Source organism: Sciurus carolinensis, chromosome 18 (assembly GCF_902686445.1).
Source record: "Sciurus carolinensis chromosome 18, mSciCar1.2, whole genome shotgun sequence".
Taxonomy (NCBI): domain Eukaryota; kingdom Metazoa; phylum Chordata; class Mammalia; order Rodentia; family Sciuridae; genus Sciurus; species Sciurus carolinensis.
Genome location: NC_062230.1, coordinates 14,611,285 through 14,636,443, shown reverse-complemented (window position 1 = coordinate 14,636,443; position 25,159 = coordinate 14,611,285). Strand labels below are relative to the sequence as shown.

At 57.3% G+C, this 25,159-nt stretch overlaps 1 protein-coding gene across 5 annotated transcripts in view; it reads left to right on the top strand.

Annotated features, from left to right (window-relative positions):
• The window catches only part of Elfn1 (extracellular leucine rich repeat and fibronectin type III domain containing 1), a 64,352-nt gene extending 46,763 nt beyond the window's left edge, over positions 1–17,589 (top strand). For 3 of the 5 annotated variants that reach the window (XM_047533666.1, XM_047533669.1, XM_047533668.1), the window contains exon 3: positions 14,432–17,589. In XM_047533666.1, coding sequence (XP_047389622.1) covers positions 14,726–17,212 — 2,487 coding nt within the window. In that variant the 5' untranslated portion in view covers positions 14,432–14,725 and the 3' untranslated portion in view covers positions 17,213–17,589. The remainder of the gene's footprint in view (positions 1–14,431) is intronic. The other 2 variants (XM_047533667.1, XM_047533670.1) reach the window with 1 other exon arrangement.
• Positions 17,590–25,159: the final 7,570 nt, after the last annotated feature.

Here is a 25,159-nt window from a genome sequence, read left to right as displayed (position 1 = left end):
TACCATCTGCAATAGTTTTAGGTGCAGAGTTCAGTAGTGTTATGCCTATTCTCATAGCTGGGGAAAATCTTGTTTTCATTTTGGTCCTCCTCCCTGTCCCTAAACTTTGTGATTATTATTCTCACACTTTTTTTTACACTTGGAATAAATTTGTATGAGTTCCAACACAGTACACTGTTCACAAATCCAGAGGCTTTAAATTCGGGGACAGTATGGCAGGGGTTTGGGGTGACCTACTTTGTAGCTGGATGGTTTGTTCTTTTTCACTGCTGTATAGTACTTCACTTGACATCGAGTGTCATGATAAGCTAGGCTGCTGTGTACCTCCTCAGACACCTCTCGCAGCTCCTGCAGGGATATACCCAGGCTAGGATGGGGCTCATGGACTTGTACATCTTTACCTTTGCGAGATGTTGCTTGGCTGTTGTGTGCTGGGCTACACTCACCAGAAAAGTCAGTGTCCACCCACAGCCTGGGGCCTCTGCACACACCAGTCCTGCACGCAGGCCCTCCACTCCCTCCCTTTCCTCATGGGCTGTCCTGTCCCCCATTGTGGGGCATGTGCCATCCACCTGTGGGCCAGGGGACCTAAGGTTATCCCCGGGGCTTGCGGCCAGGCTGCTTGGGCTTGACCCACAGGCCCTGCAGCACGAGGGACACCGGCTGATTAGCTAGCATTTCAGGGCCTCGTCTGTAACACAGGAGCCACGGCCTCAGTGTCCAGGGTGATTGACAGGAGCCACGGCCTCAGCGTCCAGGGTGACTGTCATGTCGATATCCGGGTAGACGCGAAGCTCTGGGGACAGCATCTGGGGCAGGCAGGTGCCAGGCCAGCAGGGCTTCCGTCCTCTCCCCGAGGTCTGGGCCAAGCCGTGCCGGGCAGGGCAGACACCTTGTCCCCGGCCCGCGCGCCGACCCCTCAGGTGGCCACGGTCACCCCTGAACTTGCTCTCGTCCTTCTCCCCGCGGTGACGGGGAGCTGACTCTGCTGACCCCCTGTGCGGGTGTGGCCTGTGGGGCTGGGGTGACTCTGAGCCACGTCCAGCTGTGGGAGCTTGGGCTTCTGACCCGCTGGGGCTCTCGGGTGACCGCAAACTGCCGCTCACCGTGGGGAGCTGGCGAGGTCGCAGCCCCAGACCCCCAGGGACCCCGGTCCCTGAACAGCTGGCACATGTGCAGGGCAGGCCAGAGCCTTGCTGGAGGCCGGGTCCCCCAGTGTGGCCGTCAGGAGGGTGGGCGGGTCCTGCCCGGTCTCCTCGGCCCTCACCGCTGCTTCCTCGGGAGGCCAAGGTCACAGGCGCAGATCCCCCCACCATGCGGCCAGCGCCTCCTCCCTGGGCCGTCATTCGGGCAGGGGCATCTCTGAGGGCTGCCTGGCTGGTCTTCCGGTGCCTCTTCCCCCGGAGAGCGGCTAGAGGGGGCTGCACCTTGGGACCTTCAGCAGCAGCCAAGGACCTTCCTGGGGTGGCCGCAGGCTGTCTCCCAGCCCCTGAGGGTGGCGGGGGGCTCCTTCCATCTCCTCGGACACTTGCTGACTCCACTTTCTTCCTGGGTTCCGCCCGCCTGCAGGCCCGGCCTGGTCCGCCAGTCTGTTTCCGCCCGCTGGACTCCTGAGCCTGCTGGACTCCCCTGTCCACCTGTCGGCAGGGAGGGCCTGAGAGGCCAGCGGTCCAGGCTGCCCAGGCTCTCGACGCTGGGCTGGCAGGGCAGGAGGAAGCAGGGCCTCTGTGGGCTCCCACTCGGCCGCCCCTCTACCCCACCCACCCGGCACCGCTTCCCTCCCCCACTCTCCACTGCGCCCCTCCGTCCCCTTGGCTGGAGCCCCAGGCCCTGTGAGGGGTCCCCAGCCCCGGCCTCTTCCCCAAGGGGCGCCATGATACAAGGTGTGTGCTCTTCCAGATCAACCGTCCTGCGGCCTTTCCGCTGTGATTAGTGTCTGCTGTCATTGGAGTGAGGTTTTATAGAGCCCGAGAGTCGAGGGGGCGTCGCGGGCTGGCCTGGGCCTGCAGAGGCAGCTGCCCCGCGGCACCCCGGGACCCTCCACCTGGCTGCAACTCACGTCCTGCCCCGAGGAAACTGTACCCCGACCCGGGGGCCCCTGGCCAGTGGCACCTGCTGGACTTTGTTCACACCTGCCTTTTCTCCTGTCCCCCAAGACACCCCCCAACAAGAACCTGGCGGCTTGCAGGGTGCACTGTGCAAATGCCTACTTTCCCGAGACCCCTGGGTGGACCTGCAGAGCAGCATCACCACTGCCGTTTCCGGGACAGGGAGAGTGAGACCGAGAAAGACTGAGCGCTCTGCGGGAACCAGGGCGGGGTGCAGGGTTGCCCCACTTACACCAGGTCCAGCAGGGTAGTGGGGCATGCTGGCTGGCCAGCCACAGAGGGCCCGTGTGTCCACAAGCACCTCGCGTCCCACTCTCCTGCTGCCATTAATGACTCTTGTCATTATTGCGGTCCCAGTTGTCAGAAAAATAAACTGAGGACCAAGTGCAGTGGCGCACGCCTGTAATCCCAACAGCTGGGGAGGCTGAGGCAGGAGGATTGAGAGTTCAAAGCCAGCCTTAGCAACTTAGGGAGGCCCTAAGCAACTCAGCGTGTTTCTAAATAAAATACAAAAGTGGGCTGGGGATGTGGCTCAGGGGTTGAGCACGCTGGGTTCCATCCCCAGTACCAAATAGAAGAAGAGGAGGAAGAGAAAGAAAAGAAAAGAAAAAGAAAGAAGAAACTGAGGTTCAGAGTTCAGAAAGTTCCACAAAATCCCCAGCGGGTAGGCAGGGCCAGGAGGCCAGCAAGGGTCAAAGCCCTGTCTCAGGCTCCTGTCCTGCGAGGTGGGCATTGGACAGCTGTCCCTGACCCCAAACCCAGAGCCCTCGGTGCTCATGGGTCCTCCCTGTGATTCTCAGGCTAGAGCTGCTTCAGAGACTGGGGAAGGGACCGTGGGGAGAGCAGGGACCACCAGCTGCCCCTCTCACTTTGTGCTCGGCATCACCGACCTGTGGCACCCAGACCCACTGTTCTGTGCTGGGCTTTGCAAGTCAGGGCTTCTCTGGCATCTGCTCTGCTCAGTCCTGGGTCCTCCACTCCCAAGCCAGTGCTGAGGTCCGAGGCCTCTTTCTAGCTGACACCGCGCCTGGAGACCCTCCCTGGGCCGCAGCATCTCATGTTGGAAAGCTGCTGCTGTCCTGGAGGCCGTGGTGGACACAGCTCTGCCTCAGTCAGGGCTGGTCAGGACAGCCTCAGGCCAGGGGCTCCAAGGCTGTGGAGACTGACCCAAGCTCTGACGGGGAGGGAAAGGGAGGCAAGCGCTCTCTCTCTCTCTCTCTCTTTCTCTCTCTCTGGTACTGAGGATTGAACCCAAGGGCGATTAACCACGAGCCACATCCTCACATCTTCAGCCCTTTTTAATATTTTATTTAGAGACAGTATCTTGCTGAGTTGCTAACCACCTTGCTAAGTTGCTGAGGCTGGCTTTGAACTCATGATCCTCCTGCCTCAGCCTCCTGAGCCACTGGGATTACAGGTATGTGCCACTGCACCCGGCAAAGGGCTCATTTTTTGATGAGCAATGGGACATGAAGTTGAAGCCACCTTTCAGAATCGGGATCTGCTGGACAGGCCTGCCTCTGGTCTTGCCACTGTCCCTGTGACTTATCTCAGGATGGATGTCCTGTGGGGCCTGGGGCAGGATCCTCTCCTCATTTTGCATTCTCTGGGCCCCAACATCTATTGCAATGTCCGACAGTCCACACGTGGATGACCCAGAACACAGATCAGCAGGCCCTGGGTGGGGGCATTAGGGACAGTCTCCAGGCCCATCCTCCATGGCCCTCAGCAGCCCCTACTGAGTGGCCCTGTTCTCCAGGGCTGCAGCTTGAAATCCCCGAGTAAGATGCCTTCTGAGCTACCAAGGTGTTCCCAGAGGAGATGGCTCTACCTTCCCGTGAGCCAACCCTGAATCGTGAAACACAGAAGGCATGAAGGACAAACAGGGTGACCTCCCACTGCAGAGGATGACCATTCATTTACAGAGTGGCTCGGTGCTGCCCATGTGGCTTTGGGCAGCTCACCATTGTGAATGGACCTCATGCCCCTGGAACCTGGGGGGGTCCCCATCAGAAGCATCACTTGGATGAGCTGCTGACCACTGTCTGGAGGAGGAAGTGACCCTGGCCCCAAATCCCCAAATGCAAAGACATCCAGGAAATGAAACCCCACAGCAGTCTCGCCTGTGAATATTGAATCAGAAGTCCTCAACAAGACACAAGCAAATCCAATTCCACAGAATATTAGAGCGATAATCTGCCATGATTATGTAGGATTTATACAAAGAATTCAAAGATGGCTTAATATTAGAGAAATCTATTAATATAATACATGGTAGCCGCAGGTCAGCCAGAATGTCGTGTTGATAAATGACAAAAGGTATTTGACAAAATCCCACGCCAAGTTCTGACTTCAAAGTGACTGCTAAAAATAGACCGAGAAAGGTACTTTTTTTTTTTTATCACATTAAAGAATCTCTCTCAGTTCAACAGTCAGTCTCATTCTAAATGATGAAATTTTCAATGATACCCATTCAAAAACTTCTATTAAAAAAGCAGTGCTCTTCTCATTGTCCAGAAATGCAGGACAAAGCAATAAGACACGAAACGGAATTAAACGGCGTGTCTCTAGGAAAGAATTGCAATTATCTGCAGCCAGTATGATTTGAGGCCCTGGAGACCCGAGAGAACCAACAGAGAAAATAATTTAATACAAGAATTTAATATGAAGGTGCTGGGTTGGATATAAAACAAACATGATACAAATCAATAATTTTCATTTGTACTAAGAACAACTCGTCGGAACGCGTAATAAAATCAACAGTCCCCGCTCACAACGGCAACAATAAAAGAACAACAAAAAAACCCCAAGGAATTTTCCGGAATAAATTTACAAGAAAAATTTAGGATCATTATGAAGAACTCTATGAAGTTTTCCTGAGAGACCTAAGAGAAAGCAGGAAGAGAGCCGTGTGCCATGCTGGAATCTTGCCTGGAAACTATGGTGGAATTAGTGTACAGGGTCAGCACAATCCCATCAGCAACTGGGGGGCCGGTATGGAAAAGCAAGAGGAAAATTGTCCTAAGGTTTCCTCAGAAAGAACATTCCAGCCAAAAGAGCACAGAAAGCAGGCATAGGGTCTTTCCAGACAGAGGGTCTTTCCAGCTGTTTATAGTCTCTGTGATGGAAATGGCCGAGAGGGGCCACCCCCGGGACAGTCGAGAGTCACCAAGTGTCACTGCCGGTCACTGGCAGCTGGTGAAGCCGTCTCCAGCACCCATGGCTCGCTCTGGGCCTGGGAAGCAAACCCTGGACTCTTCCCGCTTACCTCCAGACTCCGCCCGCCTACCACGGGCCTCCCGTCTAGAAGACTCGAGATGGAGGGTGGATCAGATCATCGCAGTCCTCGCTGGTCCTAGTGGGGCTTTGTGGGCCCCACAGACCAGCAGAGATGGGTGGTGGGTGGGCGAGCTGGCCTTCCTGAGACAGCATCTTCGAGAAAACACTAGAAACCCAGGTCAAGCGCCTCTGTACACACGGGCGGGCGAGGGACACAGGGACCATTGGCAGGGCGTCGTGGTCTTTTATGACGTGTGGACTCTCTTGAGGGCACCCGGGAGCCAGGCGGGGAGGAGGGAGAGGTTGGAGCCTCACAAATCAACCAGAGGGAATCGATTATTCAATAGATGGTGTCAGGACAATTTGTCGCCTGCTTGGGGGAGGGGAGGAAGTCGATTTCAATCCTTCTTTACACCTGAGAAATATGTTCCAGGTGGATTGAACGTTAAGTGTGGGAATTCAGACTGTAAAGGCGCTAAGCAGCCGGAGGCAGGTGTCCAGTCTCAGGGCCGCTCCGAGCTACCCAGGCTGCCAGCGATGGAAGGCTCCTCTCTGGCAGACTGGGAGGGTGAGGGTCCCGAGGCCCAGGGGCTGTCTGTCCTGCAGAAGCCTCTCTCTTGAGGGGCAGCTGAGGTCTCTCAGCTGGGGACAGGGTGAGAGGTCACTTTGGAATAAGGCCATGTGACATGCAATGTTGTTTCCACAGCTCAGGGGACCCCAGCAGGGTGTCCTGGCAGATGAAGGCCAGTCCTGGGTGCAGAGCTCCTGACGGGTGGCGTGGGGGGACCTGCTGTGGCACGTGAGAAGGCTGGTGGCTGAGGAGCCTCCTGGAGGGACAGGGCCTCTCGGTGACAGTGCCCCTGCCCTTGGCTGTGGGAGTCATGGATACCGTCACAGCTGGACGTGCAGGAGCCCTGGAACCCCTGGAGGGGACCAAGCTCTCGGCAACCAACAGGCTTCAGTTGCTGAGGGACGGTGACGGAGGGTTCCTGCCTGGCCTGGTCCTCCCCATCCTCCCTGGGGCTCCGTCTGCAGCCAGCATGGGAAGCTCATCCCAAGGCACCAATGTGTGCCCGCTCCATGGCAGACGCCCCCAGGCCAGCCCGGGGGCGGTTAATCTCCCTCATTAATGCGACGTTTGCGCTGTTTGCTCATTCACCCCCCTGCTCGGAAGCCACGCCCACGATCTTCAGCACAATTCACGGGGGTGGAAGCTGCACCATTGAAGTCGCGGAGACAGTGGTGCGGGGCAGGACCGTGTGCGAGAGGCGGGCCAGGGGCTCACAAGTCGCTACACCTGTGTGCCTGGGCCTGGGGCGAGGGGTACAGACCTAGGGAGCTGGCCTCAGGGTCTCGAAGGGGCCCAGTCACCTCCTACAATGAGATCCTGCTGTCCTGCCAGGCTGGGATCGGAGCTCAGAACTGGGACAAAATCCTCGAGCTCAGTATCATCAGAAAGGGCTTTCCAGAATTCAGGGGCTCTTGGAGGTCAGGGTACTACTAGGGAGAGAATAGCAGGTCTCTACCTTCGGTCTCAAACCAGCCATCCCTCAAAACAACTGAAGAGATTCAGGTCAGACTAAAGATAGAACTTCCCAGCTGCCAAGGTTAGAAGGGTGTGGTGGGACAGTGCCAGGCATGCATTGGACACCTAGACCCGTGCCTGGGTTAAGTGATGTGCTTTCAAGGGCAGGGAGTGGACCAGTGTTCCTGGAGAGGGTCACATGCCACCCCTCATCTCCAGGGGGGAGGGTGACACGCTGTCCCTCATCTCCAGGGGCCAGCCAGGCACCCTCCTCCCCGCAGCCCTGCCAGCGCCTGAGCGGGGAGCCATTGCAAAGTGATTTCTCCCTCCAACGGTGCCATACATCATGTTTTTTAATTTAAAAAGATGCCCGGTGGAAGCACAACGGACCATTAAATGTTTGGGTCCCTAATTAACTTGAGAGCAGCCTGGAGCTGCCCGACCTGGAGGGAGGAGGGAGGAGGGCTGGCGTGAGCCTTCCCAGAGCAGAGCCAGGGGCTTTGGGGTGCTCACACCGCAGCACGGGGCCCGCCCGCGGGGCCTGGGCTCAGGGCCCCCTCTGGGGACACGGGGGGCGGGAATCTCCATCTCTAGCAAGTTGTGTGCTGGGCTCTGTTGCTGGCGTCTGTTTCCGTGCCTGCCTCTGGGGGTGGCCGGTGCCTGTCTCCAGGACAGAGGAGCGCTTAGGTGTCCAGCAGGCACTCGGGACATGCAGACCGCGGAGCAAACGAGGCTCGCTGTGTGCAGCCTTGTGTGCTTCCGCTCTCGGCAGGCTGGCGGGCGAGGTCTGCGGAGGTCACGGGATGCCGAGGTTCTGGGCTCCTCCTCAGGCATCCGTGGAGATCTTCTCTGGTGACCCAGTCTTACAGGAGAGTGCCTTACAGGGAGTGGTCCCCTCAGCCTTTCCCCAGCCTGGCCTCCTGGAGGACAAGATCAGGGCCGGCTAAGGTCCAGTGCATGCCAAACGCGACCCTGTGGCCAAGTCCTGGGAGCCAGGCCTGCTGATTCAGCGCTCCTGGATGCCAGGCAGGCCTGACCCACAGCCAACCCCCGGGAGCAAGAAGGCCGGTCCTTGGAGGGTGTGAGGAAGCCCCTGGACTGCGGAGAGCCCTCCTGGGGCTTTCCCCGGGTGGGTACCTGGAACAGTGGCCACGCTGCTCCAGAGGACGGCTCCATCTACCCACGCTCCCTTCCCCCATGGCCCCAGGCCAAGGGTCAGCTGGAGGAGCCAGAGATGACTGTCCATGGCAAACCCCGCCCCAGGCAACTGCCGAAGCCTTACGTAATTGGTCATGTACCCGCCAAAACCCTGGCAAGGAGATGCCACAATTGTCTCCATTTGACAGTGGGCTCAGAGAGGGTGAATGAATTGTCCAAGGTCACACAGCCAGGGTAGAGCAAAGCCAACATTCACACCCTGGCCCGAGATGGTCCCGTGCCTCTTGACAAAGCAGGAGTCAGGCTGGCCGCAGCTGCTCCTGGCTGACCTAGGTTGGTGCTGCTGTGCCCTGCAGCCTGAGGCCACAGCTGCCCCGACATGCCCATCACACCCCCGTGGGCTCTGCGGCAGAGCCTGGGGAGACCGTGCTGGCGAGAGCCACGCTGCAGAGGCGGGCGAGCATTAGCAGTAAACATGATCTATCGGCAAAACATTGGAACGGTGAAAAGTTATCGATCTATAACTTTCCGCCTATCTCCCCGCCTCCCCACGCCTGGCCCTCGGCCCACGTTTTCCCCGGAGGTGGAAAGAAAGTCCATCAGCAAATGCCCGGTCTAGCCCTGGCCCCAGCCCCAGCCCAGCGAGGCCTCCCGTCTGGCTCAGCCATCGAGGAGAGGAACGATATTTTTAGACAGATGTGCTCCGTCCCAGCACGGCTGCCGCGATTATGCAAATCTGGTCATAAGAAGTTTAAAAGCCCGGAAACACCGTATTTCTTTATTTCATTAGCAGTGACAGGCCACAGAGTCAATGTGGCAGAGGGAACTTGGTGCTAGCCTTACGCACTGTCCCCATCGTCCCCTGGGTGACAGAGGTGCTCTCCCATGGGTTGGTGCGTGTGGACCCGGGCGGCCAGGAGACGTGGGCTCGGGTCTTGGTGTGGGTCGACCCCTGCGGACGCACCTTTGCATGTGCGCAGTCGTGGGGGCCAGGGGATGTCACAAGGGCGCCAGACAGACGGGAGGTCCTGGACTTCTAGACACCTGGTTCAGTGATTGGGGGTGGGGACACTGGGACCTGGGCACAGGGGTTGGGGAAGAGCCTGGCTCTGCTGCTCTGCTGTTGCCAGTTCTCCCTGTAGGGAGGCAGGGAGGGAAGCGCTGCCCGCCAGGCGATGCAGGTGGCCAGGGGGCACGAGTGGACCAGAGTTCAGGCTCCTCTCCTGCAGCCTGGCCCCAGTGCCCCTGCAGCCTGGCACCCCCTGGCATTGGCCACCACTGCTCACACCCTGGACACCCCGCAGTCCCTGGAGAGGGGCCTTCCCGAAGTGCACCTGCCTGCCTCCTGCTGCCCGCCTGGCACCCTCCTTGCCTGGGATGCCCTCAGCCCTCTTCTCTGCTTACAGACTCCTCAGTTGCTAGCACCTCCTGCGATCCTGCCCGGCCTCCCCTGATGAGCTGGGCCTCCTTTTTCCTGCTGGTCTCCTCTACCCCGCCCGGGAGACTTTCAGGGAGCACGCTGTTCCTGGTTTTAGTTTAGTTTTATTAATAGGGATTGAATCCAGGGGCACTTTAGCACCAAGCTACATCTCCAGCCCTTTTAAAAAAAATTATTTTATTCATTCTAATTAGCTGCATATGACAGTAGGATGCGTTCTTGCACTTGGATAGATCATACCTAAATGGAGGATAATTTCTCATTTTTCTGATGGTCCACATTGTAGGATCCCATCAATCAGACAGTCATGTCTGTACATGAGGTAATTTTTTTTTATTTTGAGACAGGGTCTCCCTAAGTTGCTGAAAGTCTTGCTAAGTTGGTGAGGCTGGCCTCGAACTTGTAATCCTCCTGCCTCGGCCTCCTGTGACAGGGATTGTAGGTGTGCACCACCACACCCTGCAGTCCTACTGCCCCTAGTGTCTTGCCTGGCCACCCATTTGCAGTGGAAGCCACCCAGTGTGCTTAGGGCAAAACCACGAGGCTGTCCTGCCGTCCAGGCCCATCAGCAGGGCAGGTGCAGGCTGGCTGGCTTTGGCCCCACATGCCGGGGGCATCATGGGGTGTCAAGTGTTTCCACAGCCCGTGGCAGCCTGGCCCCGTGGCCAGCTGTCCCACTCTAGGTGCTAACCGTGTCCCCTGCCACCCACCCAGGCAGTAGTGCTTCAGGGGAGTCAAATGCATTTCCTTCCCAGGGTCTTTTGAATGTTCCCTCCCTGTGCAAGAGTCCGACTGGCCAGCCGTCCCCAGGGATGTGGCATCTTCTACCGTCTCCATCCAGGACAGGTGGCCCTGCCCCTCGGCTCCCAGCTCCAGCTGGAACAGCCGTGGTGATCGGGGTGGGGGTTCCACTTCCCAGGACTAGCTGGACAGAGCTGCTCGCTCGGTCCCCTGGAGTGCCCCTCTCTCTGCAGGGGCCAGCGACGGTCCCCACCCCAGACCCGTCCCCCGTGCTGAGTCTGACCTCCAAAACCTGACTGGGGTCAGAGGTCAGCACACCCTTTGCAGAATTGAGAGTGTCAACATGGAAACCACAAGGAACAAGGCCACCTGGGGACCACAGGGGAGGGACCTGAGGACAACTGGGCTCCAAGGACAGCCAGAGGTCCAGGTGAGGCACCAGCAGTGGGGACAGGAGACAGTGGCCGATCCGCAGCGTGGAGCAGAGGTGCCTCAGCAGGGAGCGGGCAGGCACCTGGGCCAAGTGCTGCTGAAGGGTAGGCAAGATAAAAATAGGAGCGTGCCCTCTGAACACGGCAGGAGGAAGTCGCCAGCAACCTTGACGGGAGCTGGCTCCAGAGCTGCCGGGGGCGGGTGGACGCTGGACGCTGGGCAGGAAGGGCTGAGCAAAGCTGAAGTGAGGAGACAGGACCGAAACTGCTGGCCACTCTTTTGGGAAGATTTGCTATTAAGGAGAATGGGGGGAACAGGGTGGAGGTCGCTCAAGTCCAGTCACTTGATTGTTCTGACGGAAGGTTCTAGAACTATGTGGTCCAACACCGCAGCCACTGACCACGTTTCTGGTGCTTGTAGCCACATGTGACCAGCGGTGGCTCGACTGGGCAGCAGCACACACAGAGCTGTGGAACACCTGCCCTGGGACGGGGAGCCACGGAGGGGAGAGGGCCTCACAGGGGCCAAGGTGGTACCCACCCCTCCGTGTCCCTTGAGGCCTGAGGCATGGAGGAGACGGTGCAGCAGGTGGAGGGAAAGGACCACTCACCCCTCCAAGAGCACAGTCCACAGCCCAGGTCCTGCCAGGCCCCGTGCGCCACCATGGCAACCTGAGCCCAGGGTGGAGGGACGGTGGTCAGTGAGGGGTGCCCAGGGTGGGGAGGGGTCAGGAGAATGAGGGAATCTCGAACCCGTGAGCGAGGGAGCCCAGCTGCAGGGTCCCTTCAGAACCCGCCCAGGTTCTGGCCTGTCCCCACAGCAGCTGCTCCTCGTTCACGTGAGGCCATGGCTTCTGCCCTCAGGGACCCCCAGACCCCTGTGGGGGGCACTCTTTCCTGGGGCTCCTGGGTGGAGACGTCAGGCCTGTGAGGCGGCTGCTCAGCCAGCCCCCCATCTCCAGTCCCTGACAGGGGAGGCTCTGGCTGATTCACTGTCCTGACCTTAGACAGGTCCTTCTGCAGCCTCAGTTTCCCCAGCTGCAAATCGAGGTGTGGAAGGAGAACTTTGGGGTTCCTCCAAGGCTGAGGTTGTAGGGCCACAGAGGGACAAAGGCCAAGCCTCCCGAGGGAGGAGTGGGTTCGAGCCTCCTCACCCCAGGGCTGCCGGCCACACTGGGGGACAGCCACCAGATTCGTGCCCTAGTCTAGCACATCCCTGCACCTGGGTGGTTTGGTGAAGAAGCCAGGTGGGAACAGGTGCAAAAGCTGGCAAAAGCCAGGTGTGGTGGGTGGCTCACGCCTGTAATCCCAGTGACTCTGGAGGCCAAGGCAGGAGGATCTCAAGTTCAAAGCCAGCCTCAGCACTTAGCAAGGCCCTAAGCAACTTAGCGAGACCCTGTCTCAAAATTTAAAAAAAAAAAAAAAAAATTTAAATGTGGGGTGACGCAGGAGAGGCTGGGGATGTGGGGATGTAGTTAAGCCTCCAGGACCCCCAAAACAAAAACCATTTGGCAAAAGCTGGAATCGCAGCCTTGCCTCCCGCCTCACACAGGCCAGCCCAGCCTCATGGAGGAGGCTGCAGAGCAGGGAGGGAGGAGAATCTCTCTGCGGCCTGAATGGACTGCAATGGGGGGGGCGGGGGGCTGAAGTGGGCAGGAAGGGGAGTCCCCACAGGGGCCACTGCAACTCCTGGGACTTGTTCCCACACGTGCACACGTGTGTAGGTGACGTGTGTTTGTGGACCCCTGTGCAAACATGCAGCCAACACGCGTGTGCAGGCCCCAGGCATGAACCGGTGCAGGCGGCCCGGCCCTCGGAGCCCGCGTGGCGGGAGACGCGCGGCCCCTGTGATAGGGCTCTTTAGACCCTGTAATCCTCCTTAGCTTGACTTTGGGTTATTTTGAGCAAGAGATTAAGGTGATTACGATCGCACTGCTGGGGCGCCACACTTCCTAGTTGGGCCTGCGGAGACTCTGAGCACCCCCTTCTGGAAGCCTGGGGACAGTCCTGTGCTTGCCCAGCCCCCACCTCGCGCCCTCTACCTCTGCTGGGCTCCGGCCCTCGGGAGGCCCAGGCAACACAGACCACAGGTTGGCACAGGTTCTGGGACATCACGGGTGGACGTTCTGGTGGGGAGGGAGGGGGTGCCCTCGGGGGCGCAGATCACAGGTGCCCAGAGCTGTGCAATGCTGGGGACGATAGTGGTGACAGAGGAGCCCTCAGCCCTTTCTGGACGTCACTGAGCTCTCCTGCGATGGGGTTTGGCATCACCAGCTGCGTCGTGCTGCCCTCCCTGGCAGGCTCCCTGGCTTGGGGAGCCAGACCCAAGCAGGCCCCATCCTGCTGAGCCATTCCTGACCCCAGGCGTCCAGGCCTGGCTGGGCCCAGCCCTGGGGGCAGCTCCTCGTCCGGCCAGGAACCCTCTGCAGCCCCCAGCCCCTCTGATCTCTCCCCGTCTTTAGATCAGAAATAGCCTCTTCCCAGGAGCCAGATCAAAATTGTTCTTTATGAAGTTTCCAAAGAGGGGAAAATCCATTTCACATCATTATATTTTTTCTCCTAATTTGAGCCGCCTCAGTGCGGACTGGTTGCAGACGTCAATCTTGGTGAAATACCCTCGGCTGGCTGCCCGCCAGGCCAGAGAACAGGGACAGAGGCCGGCTGTAAATCCAAACATTAACAAGCAAACACAAACCCATTTCTCCCTCCTGCGGGGAAAACACGAGGGGGCAGAGAGGCGCGTCCTGCTGGGTGGGCGGCAGGGTCCCTGTCTGTGCTGGGCGGGTCGGGTCACACCTCGGGGACTCTCAGCCCTGCCGCGCTCCCTGTGGGGCTCCCCACAGCCTGGGGCCTGGTTCACTCTCAGCTGCGGCAGGCGCTGGGTAAGGGAGGAGGCTCCCGAGCTGGTGGGCTGCAGGCCCAGCCATGGGGTGGGGATGGAGGGAGACGGCTCGGGCCCGGGGACTGCAGAGTCGTCCTTCCCAAGCCTGGGAGGCCTGCAGAACGCTGGGACTTCTTGGCAGAGTGGGCTTCCCTTCCTTCCAGAACTCGTGGCCAGACTCCACCAATGCAGGGTGGGGACAGGACATGGGTGTGGGGTGGTGGCCTCAGAGACCTTCCAGTTTGTTCCTTCTGAGGCTCAGAGAGCTCAGATCAAGCCCAGGTAGTCCTGGGCCACAGATGGGCCAGCCCTCCCTGCCTGCCTCTGAAGGGGCTTGAGAGGGGCCAGATTCCAAAAGGCTTCTCTGTCTCAGGTCCAGGACATGCTCAGGGCTCCTGCAGACAGCTCGCAGGGTGCTGTGCTGGGCCTTCCCGAGCAGAAGCGTCATCCTTGCTCCCAGGTGGAGGACACAGCTCAGCAGTGTCATTCAGACACGTCCCTGTCTCCACGGGAGCAGCCCTGTCACCTGTTGGCCAGGTGACTCTGGGCCCCATCTCTGGGCCTCAGTTTCCCCATCTGCCCAGGGTTATGTGTGGTGTGGAGGGAGCTGGGTGGGTCTCGATTCCCAGCAGCCACAATACCTTGGAGCCCAGCCACATAGGTGGTGTCACCTCTGCAGATGAGGAAGCTGAGGCAGAGGCTGGAGGAGCCGAGTGTCCCTCCAGGGTCCTGGTCTCCCCCAAGCTCTGGGGAGGCTTCCGGCCCGTCTTACAGCAGAGGCTCGGGAGGGTCGGGAGCCAGGCCCCAGCCACACTCGTGCAGGGGACCCTGGAGGAGGCCTCCGTGACCTTCTTTCTTTTTTGTCTTCAGCAGTGACTTCTACGGAACGGAGGCACCAGGTGGAGCTGCCAGGACACACAGGCCCATGGGGAAGGAGGCTGTGGCCACCACAGACTGGGGACAGAAGACAAGGGGCGGCGGGCCGTGACGGAGGTGTCCCCCCACCCCAGCACTTGCGCCGTGTGGCCATGTGGCTTGGGACAGGACACGGCTGAGAGTGCAGGCAGCTCCCCGTCCCACCCCTCTCTCCCTCCGGGAGCTGCCGCCCAGCCCCCCACCCAGTCCCCTTGGGTAGGCTGAGCAGGGTCTCCCGCAAGGGTCCCGATGGCCGGGCGCGGGTGGGGTGTGCTGTGGGTGTGCGTGGCGGCTGCCACCCTGCTGCACGCGGGAGGGCTGGCCCACGGCGACTGCTGGCTGATCGAGGGAGACAAGGGGTTCGTGTGGCTGGCCATCTGCAGCCAGAACCAGCCTCCCTACGAGGCCATCCCGCAGCAGATCAACAACACCATCGTGGACCTGCGGCTCAACGAGAACCGCATCCGCAGCGTGCAGTACGCCTCGCTGAGCCGCTTCGGCAACCTCACGTACCTCAACCTCACCAAGAACGAGATCGGCTACATCGAGGACGGCGCCTTCTCGGGCCAGTTCAACCTGCAGGTGCTGCAGCTGGGCTACAACCGGCTGCGCAACCTCACGGAGGGCATGCTGCGCGGCCTGAGCAAGCTGGAGTACCTGTACCTGCAGGCCAACCTCATCGAGGTGGTCATGGCCAGCGCCTTCTGGGAGTGTCCCAACATCGTCAACATCGACCTGTCCATGAACCGCATCCAGCAGCTCAGCAGCGGCACCTTCGCGGGGCTGGCCAAGCTGTCGGTGTGCGAGCTGTACAGCAACCCCTTCTACTGCTCCTGCGAGCTGCTGGGCTTCCTGCGCTGGCTGGCGGCCTTCACCAATGCCACGCAGACCTACGACCGCATGCAGTGCGAGTCGCCGCCCGTCTACTCCGGCTACTACCTGCTGGGCCAGGGCCGCCAAGGCCAGCGCAGCATCCTCAGCAAGCTCCAGTCCGTCTGCACTGAGGACTCCTATGGGTCCGTGGCTGAGGCAGCCGGGCCCCGCCTGGTGCCAGGTCGCTCCCAGCCTGGGCACTCGCCGCCGCCACCGCCACCACCTGAGCCCAGCGATGCGCCCTGTGCCTACGATGAATGCTTCTCGGGCGACGGCACCACCCCGCTGGTGGCCACGCTGGCCACCCAGGCCGAGGCGCGTCCCCTCATTAAGGTCAAGCAGCTGACCCAGAACTCAGCCACCATCACCGTCCAGCTACCCAGCCCTTTCAACCGCATGTACACGCTGGAGCAGTACAACAACAGCAAGCCCTCCACCGTGTCCAAGCTGACCCAGGCCCAGGAGGAGATCCGCCTGACCAACCTGTACACGCTCACCAACTACACCTACTGCGTGGTGTCCACCAGCTCCGGGACCCAGCACAACCACACATGCCTCACCATCTGCCTGCCCAAGCCGCCCAGCCCGCCCGGGCCCGTGCCCAGCCCCTCCACGGCCACCCACTACATCATGACCATCCTGGGCTGCCTCTTCGGCATGGTGCTGGTGCTGGGCGCCGTGTACTACTGCCTGCGCCGGCGGAGGCGCCAGGAGGAAAAGCACAAGCAGGCGGCCGCGGCGGCCGCGGCTGGCAGCCTGAAGAAGACCATCATCGAGCTCAAGTACGGGCCGGAGATGGAGGCGCCCGGCCTGGCCCCGCTGTCCCAAGGCCCGCTGCTGGGCCCCGAGGCCGTGACCCGCATCCCCTACCTGCCCGCGGCCACCGGGGAGGTGGAGCAGTACAAGCTGGTGGACAGCGGAGAGACGCCCAAGGCCAGCAAGGGCAACTACATCGAGGTGCGCACCGGGGAGCCGCCCGAGCGCAGGGACTGCGAGCTGGGCCGGCCCGGCCCCGACAGCCAGAGCTCAGTGGCCGAGATCTCCACCATCGCCAAGGAGGTGGACAAAGTCAACCAGATCATCAACAACTGCATCGACGCACTCAAGTCCGAGTCCACCGCCTTCCAGGGCGTCAAGTCCGGGGCCGTGTCCACAGCCGAGCCGCAGCTGGTGCTGCTGTCCGAGCCGCTGGCCGGCAAGCACAGCTTCCTGTCGCCCGTGTACAAGGACGCCTTCAGCCACGGCCTGCAGCGGCACCACAGCGTGGAGGGAGCGCCGGGGCCCCCGCGGGCCAGCACCTCGTCCAGCGGCGGCTCCACACGCAGCCCCCGCGCCTTCCGCGCCGAGGCCGCGGCGGTGCACAAGGCCGCCGCGGAGGCCAAGTACATAGAGAAGAGCTCACCAGCAGCCGACACCATCCTCACTGTGACGCCCGCGGCCGCTGCGCTGCGGGCTGAGGCCGAGAAGGGCCGCCAGTACGGCGAGCACCGGCACTCCTACCCCGGCTCCCACCCGGCCGAGCCACCCGCGCCGCCCCCGCCCCCACCAGCCCACGAGGGCCTGGGTGGACGCAAGGCGTCCATCCTGGAGCCCCTGACCCGGCCAAGGCCTCGCGACCTGGCCTACTCGCAGCTGTCCCCTCAGTACCACAACCTGAGCTACTCCTCCAGCCCCGAGTACACCTGCAGGGCCACCCAGAGCATCTGGGAGCGCTTCAGACTGAGCCGCCGGCGGCACAAGGACGAGGAGGAGTTCATGGCAGCCGGCCACGCCCTGCGCAAGAAGGTCCAGTTCGCCAAAGACGAGGATCTGCATGACATCCTGGACTACTGGAAGGGCGTGTCCGCCCAGCACAAGTCCTGAGCCCTCGGTCGGGCACCCCGTGCCTCGCCAGCCCACCCCGAAACTCGTGATGCCCACTGGACCAAAAAGGATACAAGATCCACCGCAGCTATTTGTAACTCAGAGACTCTCACCAGGAACCCGACGCACGCGCACAACACAGGAAGGTCACTGTCAGAGCCGGGCCCTGCGGGCAGTGGGGAGGGGCCGTCAACCAGGACAAGCACCTGTCCTGAGGCGTAGCACCTGCGCTGAGGTGTGCTCGCCACAGACCGAGGGAGCAGCGTGCACACACGCGCACACACATGCACATACATGTACACACACATGCACACACACGCACACACATGCACACACGCACACACACATGCACACCAGGGACTTTGGAAAACTGTGTCTTAGGGGTGGGGGTGGGGGATTTTTTTTTCATTATCCTTCCTCTTGATTCTTCTCTGCCTTTTTCCTTTTCCTCTCTTTCTCTTTATTTTCTTCCTTTTTTAAAAAAAATAATAAAAGTGAAATTCTTTACAAAAATATAACCCCTATCATGGGGGGCATGGCCAACATGGTCACCTCACACCCTCACCCCCACAGGACCTCCCAGTCTGTGGTCTTCTGTGGACTCTGTCCAGTCCATCTCTTCGTTGCCACCTCTGGAGGCCACCACAGAGGGACGGAGCAGATGCAGGTGGAGCAGCCTCCAGGACCGTCCTGAAGCTGCGGACTCGGTGGGGAGGTGGAGGCTGTGCCTGCAGACGGGCTGGGGTGGGGGTGGGGGCTGGACTGGGCAGCACTGTGCACCCCCAGCCCGGTCCCTGGTGAACACTCTAGTCGTTCCATTGTACAGAAAAAATATTTCTATATTTGCAATGTTTGCTGTAAAATGAGAAAGAACAACAACAACAAAAGACTATGTCTACTAAAAAAATATCTGCAAAGGAAAAAACCCAAATACCTGTTTGTGCTGGGTTTTTACTTGGGTTTCGGGGGAAGATTGGGAGTTTCTTTGATGTCCAGTTGGGGCTGGCCTTGGGGTGGAGTGGCAGCCAGAGCAGGTGACCACAGGGAGGGGCTGCATGCGGGAGCCCTGGGGAACTGGGCGGCCCACCCTTGGTGGAGCAGAGTCCAGCAGCTTTGGGGGCAAGAGCCAGCGTGGACTGCAGGAAGGAGCCGAGTGTCAGAGGTGGCGGTGGGGTGAGCAGGCCAGCCCTGGGCATGCAAGGCTTCCCAGGCACCTAGGCTTCTCCAGGGCCCCGTGGGTCTGGCTGTGCACATGCAGGAGGGGGAGGGTAGGCGGGGCTGGGTTTGCACGAGTGAGTGTGAGCGTGCCACAGATGGGCTGTGTCCGCATGGGGGCCTGCAATGGCTGCTGGGACCCTTCCTGCATTCTGGAGCCAGCCCACAGCCCACCCACCAGCCCGCCCTGCCACACTGTTCTCCCCATGCCCACACCTCTGCCTCCAGGCAGCCGTCCTGGTGCCCCCTCTGCTGAGCAAATGGGTGGCTGGAGTCCCCCTGGGAGGAGCACTGGATTGTCCAGAACCTTCAGAGCAGAGGGGAGGAAGTCCCTCCCTGAGGCCAGCTCCAGTACTTCCTGCTGCCAAGACCGGTTACCCTTCATCCTGCCTTCAGCTGAGCGAGACACGGGGCCCAGCCTCGGTTTCCAGCCGTGTCCACCTGCAGCAGCCAGGCTATGTGCCCAGCCCCAGTCCTGGGTTCTCTGTGAGGCGGGGAGTATCTTACTCTGTCCTCTCCCTCCTTCAAGGCCCAAGGGGACTCTCCTGCCTGCAGCCAGGCAGCCAGTTGCCACATCTCCCAACTACACTGTTCCCTACTTAGCTGGGAGGCCCCTCCCCTGCCCTTCCTAAAGGCCCCGGCCCCGGCACCCGCCCCACCGCCACTCCTTCCCGGGCAAACCATTCCCCATCTGAGCTTCTGACAAAGGCCCCGCAAGACAGGAGGCTGGGCTGGACCTGGGTCCTGGAAGCACCAGGGCCGAGGACACAAGGGCAGAGCCACACAGGGGTGGAGGCAGGCCTGTGGGCCTTGGAGAAAGATCTGGGGCCCCAGCCTGACCCAGGGAGTGGGGAGTGGGGAGGGCTGGGGCTGGGAGCAGCTGCCTCTGCTTACAAACCCTCAGTGATAGGAACTCACCCCTCTCGTGGCTCTTTCCAGCTTTAGAGACGTTCCTCAGACTGAGTAGAAACCCCACAGTGGTTCCTAGGGGAAACTCAGCTGCAGACAGGGCCACACTGTCCCCCTCCAGGCTGGCTGGCCCCATCCTGCAGTCCACGTGCAGGCCGACCCAGCTTGGTCCCTGGTGTTGAGGTACCTCAGGGGCCTCCAACCTGGGTGGGCTCGACAGGCACCCTGCCACTGATTTCCTCCAAGGTGGTCCATTCCCAAGGACACCACATGTCCTGGACTTCTCCAACTGACCCCACAGGCCAGAGGTCAGGTCTCTGCAGAGACTTCCACCTCCATGTCCCCTCCCCCAGCTCTGGGTGGCTCTGCACCTTCCTAAAGCACCTCTAGAGGATGGTGAGGGAGTCCAGGACCTGTTAATGGGCTAAAGATGATGCGGTCACTCCCAGGAGAGTGGGGTCAGGAGCAGGGAAGGGGTCAAGGAATTGCAGGTGGAGGCCCAGAGAGGGGCTGGACTTGCTCAAGGTCGCACAGTCACTCGATGACCGTCCTGGTCATGGGACAGAAGAAGGTGGCTGGGCTCTTTCACTGAAGAGATAAAATGCACTATTTATAGGGGACTAGGGAGAAAGACACAGAGTAGAGGTGCCGGCAGCTGGCCAGGTAGGGCAGGCGTGTGAAGGGACGGCATGGAGAGCTGCTGTCCAGCAGGGGCCTGAAGGGAGAGTCAGTGCCTGAAGAAAGACGAGGAAAAGGAGGCAAGTGGCAGAAGGACTGTGGTCCTCAGCAGCAGGACACCCAGCCAGTGGCTCAGCCTCTCAGGAGGGCTGGGGCTGGCAGCTGGCTCCATTCTGAGTACCTGCCTGACGCCCAGTCAGTGTGCCCTTGCTTGAAGGAGGTCAGAGGGTGCTGACGAGGCGTCCAGGAGTGCCCACACACGTTCACGGAGCACCTACTATGTGCCAGGCTTTGTGTTGGGCCCACGAGGGGTGTCCAACCCAGCCTCAGGGCCGTGGGCCTGGACAGGGTGGGGTAGGGTAGAGAACAGGGCACCTGGACACAGAGACCAAACAGGAGGCCAAGCCCTAGGCCGTCTGTCTCCAGAACAAGCTGCAGAGCATGAAAGCAGAAAACCAGAGATGAAGCTTCTGAGGTTTTAACCTTTCACTCGGCATGCGATTACAGAGCTCCTACTGTGTACCAGATCTGCTAGAGACAGCAGTGGAGCCTGCGCCCTGCCCGTGAGAGTGTATCAGCCTGGGTCCCAATGAGAAAGAGGCAACGCTCACATGGAACACACTGAGAGAGCTTGCCTGCAAAGGGCCATTTCCGGAGAGGGGGTAGGGACCGGGGCACACAGCAGCCACGCTGACAGCACACTGGGGCAAGGGGAGGAAGTCAACTTCCTGCAAACATGGAAGGAGAGAGAGGCCACAGAGACCCTGGAGGGGGCAGAGAGTGCAGTTGATCCTGGCAGGAGGTGCCTGCCAGCCTCGCTCCCCTCCCTCCTGCCTCCCCAGACACCAATCTCCACCTGTTGGCTTCCAGGGAACCAGGAGGTGGGGAGCCCAGCCACGCAGGACACCGACAGCAGGTAGAGCAGTGCCGCAGAAGAGGAGGTGGTGGAGAGGCCCAGCACAGGGCTGGGAAGGAGGCAGGGGCTCCCAGACCACGGTGTGCAAAGGTGAGGTGTGGAGGGAGCTGTCACGTCTGCGGGGGACAGGGACGCTTCTCAGGAAAGGAGATTGCTCGCAGACTTGAAGGACAAGCAGGAACCCACAGAGCTGAGAAAAGAGCTGGGAGGAAGGAAGGGGCCTGTGCCAGAGGGGACCTCAGGGATGGGCAGGCGGCTGTGCAGCCCGCCCCTCTACCCAGGAAGACGGATGCGGCTGAAGGCCAGAAGCAGGGCCGCAGGGGCAGGTGGGAGGTGGGCGTGGCCAGGCTCCAGGCCTGCCGGGCAAGCCTGAGGAAGTCAGAGCTGGGTTTTGGCTCCAACGATGGCATTTTAAAGAATAATAACTTCTATTGATTTTTCTTATCTCCGAAGTAATCCTTTTATTACATAAACTTTAGAAATAGTTAAACACAAAGAAGAAAATAGAAACCACTCAATCTCACCACCCCGAGACAAGCAGGCTGTATGTTGGCATCTGTCCCAGCAGGGCTTCTCTAAAACTGCAGCAGGCTCAAGGACTGGGGGGACCCCCGATTCTCCAGCCCAGTGCCTTGCACGGGACCGTCTGCTCCCCTTGGCAGGGAGTAGGGTGTGGTGCGTGAAGACAGGAGAGATGACACCCCTTTGCAAGCCCTTGCGCAGAAGCGAGCGGCAGTGATGCTGGACAGGAGTGTGGCTTGGACGGTACCATGGACAGCTCCTCCTCCACCAGATCAGGAGAGCCCCACTGGAGCCCAGGCTGGGGCCTGGCCCGCTCTTAGTCACCGCCACATGGCCAGCTCCCCTACACTCCATCATCATCATCATCCTCCTCCTCCTCCTCCTCCTCCTCCTCCTCCTCCTCCTCCTCCTCCTTCCTCCTCCTCCTCCTCCTCCTTCTCCTCCTCCTCCTCCTCCTCCTCTTCTTCTTGTTCTTCTTGTTCTTCTTGTTCTTCTTGTTCTTCTTCTTCTTCTTCCAGGAATTGAAACACACAGGAGCACTTGACCACTGAGCCACATCCCCAGTCCTGTTTTGTATTTTATTTAGAGACAGGGTCTCACTGAGTTGCTTAGTGCCTTGCTTTTGCTGAGGCTGGCTTTGAACTCAAGATCCTCCCGCCTCAGCCTCCCAAGCTGCTGGAATTACAGGCTTCCCCCAGGGTGACTCCTTACATGAGTACAGTATTGGCACGTGGTATAATTCTGTTTGCTGGGCTACCAGGCTCTTCCCATTTCCACCAGATTTTCTAGGCACACGTGTGTTCCTTTGCAAAGTTCTCATGAACATGTGTAACCACTGTTGCCTTTGAGATACAGAGTGGACAGTGGACCCATCCCCACAGGCCTCAGTTCCCCTGGTGCTACCTATTGACCATTGCCCACCCCATCCTGATTGCTACCTGGCAACCTCAAACCTCATTTCTCTGCTCTGTTATGAAAGGTTATCACACACCACATAGCCTTTCAGGCTTTCCCCCACTCAGCAGAAGGCCCTGGGGACCCTGGGCACCGCTGCATGAGTCTCTGGTTTTTCCTCTTTATTGCTGAGTTGTGTGCTGTAAGGGGCAGAGCGGTTTGTCTCACCACTGAGGGATGCCTGGGCTGTGTCCAGTCTGGGGCGACTACAGATAAAGCTGCAAGAAAATCCATGTGCAGGTTTCTGGGTGAACTCAGAATTTCAGTCCTCTGGGCTCAAATGCTCAGGAGTACAATTACTGGGCTGTTTTAAATTTCAGTTTCCACATGTTCCTTGCTAAGATCTAGAAATGGGAATGACTTTTACGTGTTAATCCAGTAGCTTTGACCTTGCTCGATTCACTTAGAGTCTTTTTTTGTACCTGATAATTTCCTTTGCTCTGAAGTTTATATTATCTGGTATTAATACATCCATGCCTGCCTTTTAAAAATATTAATGGTTGCTTGGTTCTATTTTATGATTCTTTTACTTTCAATCTGCCTGTGTAGTTAGTCTTGAAATAAGTTTCCTGTAGGTCATATATAATTGGGAAAGATGGCCGGGTGTGGCGGTACATGCTTGCAATCCAGGCAGCTTGGGAGGACGAGGCAGGAGAATTGAGAGTTCAAAGCCAGACTCAGCAACGTGGTGAAGCCCTGTATCTAAATAAAACATAAAAATGGGTGGGAATGGGGCTGTGTTTAAGCCCCCTATGTTCAATTCCCATACCAAAATAATAATAATTGAGAAAGACAATCTTTTATTTATTTATTATTCATTTTAATTTTTTTTGATACCAGGGATTAAATCCAGAGGCACTTAACCCCTGAGTCACATCCCCAACCCTTTTTATTTTAATTTTTTTTTTTTAATTTTGAGACAGGACCTTGCTAAGTTGCTCAGTCTCTCTAAGTTGGTAAGGCTGGCCTCCTTGAACTTGTGATTCTCCTGCCTCAGTCTCCTGAGCTGTTTTTTTTAAGTTCACTCTATTAATCTCTGTCTTTTTTTTTTTTAAATCTCTGTCTTTTAATTAGTATATTTGGACCTTTAAAATCTAAAGTAATTATTGATGTGTTAGGACTTAGGGCTAACATTTGTCTTTTATTCTGTCTGTTTCTTTTTTCTGTTTCCCTTTTCTTGCCTTCTTTCCTTGAACATTTTTCACAATTCATTTGGGAAATAAATAAATAAATCTAGATGGACCCAATACCTTTATTTTATTTACTTATATGTGGTGCCAAAGATCAAACCCAGCACCTCATACATGCTAGGCAAGCACTCTACCACTGAGCTACAACCCCAGCCCAATAAATTCTTTTAAAAAATTTAAAAATAATTCTTTTTTCAAGATGGAGTCCCCTTTCATCTGAGAACATCTTTATTCCTTCCACATTCCTGAAGTGTGATTTTGCTTGACATAGAATTTGGGATTGAAAATGCTTCCTCAGTCTTCCAAGGATTCAGATGAAAAATCTGCTGTTATTCAAATTGTTATTCCTAGCAATTTCTAAATTTCTAGCTGTTCTCACTATTATTTCTTTGTCTTAAGTTTTCAGAAGTTTAATATTATTTTTTGTTTTTGTTTTTGTTTTGGTACTAGGGAAGAAGTTTAATTATGATATGACATGATCTTGACATGAGTTTTTTTTAATTTTAATTTGGAGTTTGCCCAGCTTCTTGAATCTGCAGATTTATGCATTAATTTTTATGAAATTTAGAAAATATTTAGACATTTAAAATCTTAGTCATTTTCAGTCCCACAACACTCTTAGTCCTCTCCTCCTGAGAATCTGTTGACACAAATTTTAGATCTTTTTGTTATTATTTTATGGATCTCTAAGGATCCATTTCTAATACTTTCTTTTCTCTATTGTTCGGATTGAGTAATTTTTATAATCTGTCTTTAGGATTGCTGATTCATCTATTTTTTCCAATTTACTATTCAGCTTGTTCACTGAATTTTTAATTTTTGGCTATTGTATTTTTTTAGTTTTTATAATTTTCATTTGATTCTTTTTTCCATTTTCTATTTTTTTATTTGTTTCAAGAGTGTTTGTAATTCCTTGTTGAAGCATTCTTTATGATTGCTGCTCTGGAATGTCTCAGATGGTTCCAATATCTGAGTCATCTCAGTGTTGGTTTCTATTGGTTGTCTTTTCTTAAGCAAGTGGGGATTTTTCTGGTTTTTAAGATGATGAGTGTTTTTTTTTTTATGTCTGTATAATTTATGTTCTTTGAAAGTTTTTCTTTTTTTAGCATGCAAAAAAACCAATAATAGTCATAATCCTTAGTGACTGGGGTAGTATAGAATTGGCCAATCAAAAAAATTAGAGCCCACCTGGCAAGAATGTCAACTGTAAAGGAGACCGTCTATACCAGTTCATATAGCCTAACAGGTAGCACTGGAAAGAAATCTTTTTAACTCTCTGAAAATATTTGTTAAACCTTTGATAATTTAAAATGAGTTCTTTTCCTGTTCACGTTAGTTTTTGCCATTTGATATAATGCTCAGCTGTCTGGTGCATCTTGTCTCCACTTTTTATTTGGGAGGGATGTCTCAGCAAACTCAATGGGCTCTTTTGTACCCAGGCAGGATTTGCTGATTTGGGGGCCATGCAGAAAATCTGGCAGGGTGTTTTTAATGGAGACCTAACTGTCAGTTTTCATGTGTGACCAGTTTCTCCAAAAATGATTCCCCTAATTTCTTGAGTTT